Source organism: Nematolebias whitei, chromosome 15 (assembly GCF_014905685.2).
Source record: "Nematolebias whitei isolate Nwh7 chromosome 15, NemWhi1, whole genome shotgun sequence".
NCBI classification, from domain to species: Eukaryota; Metazoa; Chordata; class Actinopteri; order Cyprinodontiformes; family Rivulidae; genus Nematolebias; species Nematolebias whitei.
The window spans coordinates 12552127-12557775 of NC_056512.1; the positions used below are offsets into that span (position 1 = coordinate 12552127).

The following is a 5649-nucleotide window of genomic DNA, read 5'->3' on the forward strand; positions in this document are numbered from 1 at the left end:
ATGCTTTCTGGAAGTATTCCTGAGCCCATTCTGTTATTTCCTTGACAGTGGCATTCCTGTTTGAGGTGCAGTGACGTTTAAGGGCCCAGAGATCACGAGCATCCACTAGAGTTTTACGGCCTTGACCCTTACGCAGAGTGTTTGTTCCAGATTCTCTGAATCTTTTGATGATGTTATGCACCGCTATTGATGATAACTTAAAAGTCTTTGCTATTTTACGCTGGGTAACACCATTCTGGTATTGTTGCACTATCTTTCTGCGCAACAATGGTGGAATTGGTGATCCTCTTACCATCGTGGCTTCTGAGAGACACTGACACTCTGAGAAGCTCTTTTTATACCCAATCATGTTGTCAATTGACCTAATTAGTGTTAACTGGTCTTCCAGCTGTTCGTTATATGCCCAATTTCCTTTTTCCAGCCACTTATTGCTACTTGTCCCAACTTTTTTGGGATTTGTTGACACTGTGAAATTTTGAATCAACATATTTCTCCTTTAAAATGTTACATTTACTCAGATTAAACTTTTGATCTGTCATCTATGTTTTATTACGAATAAAATATTGACATTTGCCATCTCCACATCATTGCATTCAGTTTTTATTCACAATTTTAGCGTCCCAACTTTTTTGGAATCCGGTTTGTAGAAATATTACTGCTGCAATCTACAAAAAGGTCAAGTTTTTGTAGTTCTAGTATAATAATATTATTTTAACAACTTAGAGAAGCTGGGTGAGCCGCAAAGGCTGATGGGTAATCTAGGGACAAAAATGTATGAACTTTGTCTATTAGAGTGCATGTAGAACAGGTGTTCCTTTCAGTTTTTAACATATATGTTCTGCTCATTTATTAAATCATATTTGTACTCTTTCAGAGTTTTGCCTCCATTTTTAATCTTATTTTGACCTTTTTTTTTTAGCTTTTTAAGTTGTCAAACAATTTATTGCATTGTTTTATGATCTTTTATCACTTTTTTTTTACAATAAGTTATTTCCTTCTTCTTACAGAAGCTCAGGTCTTTAGCACCATGTTAGTGGCATTTGGCTTCATCTATCCCCTGCAGAATCACAAGAAGCTCGTGATGTGCAATGACTCCAGCCTCTATCGCTTCCAGGTACAACTACATCTGCTAAACAAATAAACTAAACATGCTAAACAACTAAACTAAACCTCCTAAACAACTAAACCTGCTAAACAACTAAACTAAGCATGCTTAACAACTACACTAAACCTGCTAAACAACCAAACCTGCTAAACAACTAATTTAAACATGCTAAACAACTAAAGTGTCGTGCTTTCCCAAGTGAGGGAGACACTGGACACGTGCCACGCCCTCACTGCAGCTTCTCCTCCAACGGGTATCAAAACTAATCCTATGGCTCAGGTATTACCTGCAGCTGATTTTCCAGGACAGTTTTAGTCTAAGGCTGTGTTGAGATGATTCACCCAGACTGTTAACTACCTACGATCCTTGCACCACACCCAAAGTTTCACCTCGTGCCTCGCCCGACCTAGCAGCAGGAGTGGGGACGTTTAGCAGATGAGGAAGCGCAAGTTAACGGTAGATCATCTCCTGATTTAGCGTTGCAATTGTTAACCGATCTGGCTTTGTTTAGAGTCTAGGCACAAGACTCTTGGATATTGTTTTATAGTCAATAGCTAGGAAACCGTTAAAAACCTCCCGTGCTTCTGTTGTTTCTCTGAACCAAGTTTTCCACTTCCAAGAACAAAGAGGGTGATGAAATAATAATCCAGAATTTTACGTTTTGCTTTACTTTAATCAATAACCTTTGCAGGGGAACAGCGGTATGCACAGTAATGATTACATTTGATTACAAAGAGATTACATGATGAATAATATTCACTCCTTAGTCCCTTTCCAGTTGTTGGCCTTTCCTGGGCAAGGTAGATTTCTGTTCCTGTGGAGGGCTTGAGGATGGCTCGTGGACTCCACTCCGCTTGGCCTTGGAGGTCTTTCATATGACCGGCCACGCCCTGACACACTCAGGAACACAAGTATCCACACAGTTTACCTACTCTCTCTACCTGACCCAACACGTTATTTCTCACTGCAATGAAGACCTTTCTACAACTCAGAGCAACCAGATTTATAATATAATTGATCTTTCTGCTTGCCAATTCATGCACTGCTGCTTTAATTTGGAATAAGGTTTTATTAAGGATCAAGTTTGTGAAACGTCGTCTTACCATTTTACTGACTTAGCAAGAAGCAGATTTCCCCATCCCCTCCCAGATGTGGGCCGTTTCTGGTCTTTTCAGCTGGTCTGAATTTGAAGAAAAGGATTCAGGAATAATCCGGGCTGAAGGTAGAGAAATAGCTCCAAACAAAGCGTATTCCAACGGATTTCACCCTTATTCTTCTTCAGCTGAGACCGTCCAAAACTTGTCCTATTAATCTACAATCGTCCCGTGGTCCAAACAGGTCCTGTTCGTTGCATCCAAACACGAGTAGTGGTCCCCAACAGTAGAGGTTTCACAGAGACATCTGTTTATATGGCCTGAGGATTTGACTGACACCTCCAAACTGATCATGCCATCGGACTTAAATTACCGGTAAAACTTGTACACAACTAAGCTAAACCTGCTAAACAACTAAACTAAACCTGTTAAACAACTAAACTCAACCTGCTAAACAATTAAACTAAACATAAACTTAATATTGATGTCAAACGGTTTACAATCCATCCATCCTTTATCTTCCGCTTGTTCTGAAGTCAGGTCTCGGGGGCAGCAATTTGAACAGGGAGGCCCAGACATCTATTTCCACATCCACCTCTTCAAGCTCTTCTGGGAGGACTCCAAGGTGTTCCCAGACCAACTGAGAGACGTTGTCTCTCCAGCGTGTCCTGGGTCTTCCCCGAGGTTTCCTCTCAGTCGAAAATGCCCAAAGCACCTCCCTAGGGATGCACCCAGCGAGAATCCTAATCTAATTTAGCTAATCTTAATCTAACTGTTTTTATTTCATTTTTTTTAAATACCATTTTACTGCTTACTTTACGGCTGTGGCTGAATGGTTAGAGCAGTCGTCCTCCAATACAAGAGTTGGGGGTTCGTACCCCACAGCAGTCACATGCCGAAGTGTCCCTGGGCAAGACACTGAACCCCTTGTTGCCTCCGATGTGTGTGCCATCTGTGTATGAATGTGATCTAAAGCACTGATTAGTCTCTTTAGAATGATTGGTTCAATTAGCTTTGCAGAGATCTAGTAGTGCTATATGAATGGGTAAATGAGGACACAGATTGGAGTGTAAAGCGCTTTGAGTATCTCAATAAGATAGAAAGGCGCTATATAAGTACAGTCCATTTACCATTTACCATTTACTTAATTTGCTCTTCTCAATTTATATGCTTTCTTTATGATTGTCTACTGTTGTCATCATTCTTTGTTAAAATTAGGTCTCTGTTGTAAATGAGTCCCCGAGGCTCAACGGGACTAACCTGTATGAATAAAGGTTGATTGATTACTAGATGCCCTAACCTCCTCAACTGGCTCCTCTCAATGTGGAGGAGCAGCAGTTCTACTCAGTCTCTCCTGGATTACTGAACTTCTTACCCTATCGCTAAGGGATAGTTCAGCTAAACTCCAGAGGAAATCTCCTGATGCATGCTCAATAATCCAGGTAGAAAAATCTAAAAAAATTCAATCTGGTCCTCTGGACATTCAAAAAAACAAAAAATAAAACAAAGCAAAAAAAATCTAGATATGTTTCGTCTTTCATCTGAAAGACTTCCTCAGTCTGAGGTGCTGTATTCAGCTCAGTCTCTTAAATAGCACCTTCTCAGAATGGATCAACCAGTTTGCTGCTGACAACCAAAACCAGCTGCTCACATGGTCAAGAAGGACCATCAGCCTAACAATTGATCATTAGCACACTGATGGCTATTTACTATTCCCAGGAGGCTGAGTGATACTAGCAATAACAACATTGTAAGAGGGGGACAGTTTGAACTTGGAGGTCTCCACCCCTGTTTCAGGCCAGGATTCTGCGGTTTACACTCATCTCCAGGCCAGCGGTCACACTTTCAGGGATGAAGATTTTCACATCCTGGACAGAGAGGAACGATGGTTTGAGAGAGGAGTAAAAGAGGCCATCTTTGTGAAAAGAAATCGTCCATCATTAAACAGGGGTGGAGGCCTCCGGGTTGAACTGTCCCCCTCTTACAATGCTGTTATTGCTAGTATCACTCAGCCTCCTGTGAATAGTAAACAGCCATCAGTGTGCTAATGATCCATTGTTAGGCTGATGGTCATTCTTGACCATGTGAGTAGCTGAGAGTTCGACCACAGAGTTTGAGGTTGGCCACTGCGAGAAGCACCGACAACCTTGTGGCCACAGCTCAAGGCAGCCACTTCAACAACTGAGTCGCGGAACATTGCCCACTCTGATTCAATGTACCCCCGGTCTCAGCTGGGATGAGGTTAAAGCTCTCCCAGAGGTGTGAGTTGAAGATTTTTCTGATGGGTGCTTCTGCCAGACATTCCCAGCAAACCCTCACTACACAGTTGGGTCTACCAGGTCTGTCCGGCATCTTCCCCCACCATCTGATTCAACTCACTATCAGGTGGTGATCAGTTTATAGCTTGGCTCCTCTTTTCACCCGAGTGTCCAAAGCAAATAGCTGCAAATCAAATGACACAATACAAAGTCAGACATCAATCTACAACCTAGGAAGTCCTATTTCCAAGTGAACTTATAGATACTAGGGATGGGGCTGATCCGATCCAGTATCGGTATCTGCCTCCGATACCAGCATAATTTACGTATCGGATTTTTCTGATCCAACCTGCCGATATTTCCGATCCATGATGCATGTTGGCTTCAAACTATGGAATGGATTTCCTGAGCAGAGGCGTGTCTCATGAGCCCAGAGTAATAAGACCCCCCTCACATTCAGGAAATCCATTTCATAGTTTTCAGCCAGCTACAACGTGAGGACTGAGTTAGCAGCACTGTGGCTAACAGCTAACAAACTTTTCATTGAAACATGTCTGCTGTGTGGACGTGTTTTACATTAGAAACACCACAAAACAAGACAGCAATGTGCAATGTCTGCAGAGCCATAGCACCACATTAAACCGTGGTAAAGTTAGTTTTACGATGGACATTCGAGCTTCGTGGCTTCAGTAGGGCATTACTCTTTGCTCAACCTGAAACAGTCAACTCGACCCCGGCCAGCCGCGTCCAATCTGCCCCGCTCAATCTGCCTGTCTGTGAGGAGGGACAGACTGAGTGCGGCTGACCAAAATCAGGCTGCCTGCTTCGGAATGAACAAGAAGAAGCCATCACTGAAGCCCCGGAGCTCGAATGTTTACCGAGAAGTTGCTAAACTTCATCATAATTCATGACCAACCACTATCAGTTGTAGAAAACAAAGGATTTCTCAGCTTGATACTTGCAGCCAAGTTATAGTTTACCCTTGTTGTGGCTGGAATACCACGTCGTGTTCAAGACGGCTGAGGCGTCGCCCTTGGTATAAAAGATTTATTTGACAAAACATGGGTTACAGATATTCAGAGACAAACAATTACATTAATAAGATATATGCATATAAATGGAGCATTGAGAACGAACCGTCGCCACGCGGTCCTACCGGAAATGCTCGGTGGGCGTGTGTCATTTCCGGCCT

At 42.5% G+C, this 5649-nt stretch overlaps 1 protein-coding gene across 1 annotated transcript in view; it reads left to right on the top strand.

The window, feature by feature from the left end:
• The window catches only part of LOC119421959 (regulator of G-protein signaling 9-like), a 106472-nt gene that overhangs the window by 76780 nt on the left and 24043 nt on the right, over positions 1 to 5649 (top strand). Inside the window, exon 6 of the mRNA XM_037689317.1 lies at positions 1008 to 1114. Coding sequence (XP_037545245.1) covers positions 1008 to 1114 — 107 coding nt within the window. The remainder of the gene's footprint in view (positions 1 to 1007; positions 1115 to 5649) is intronic.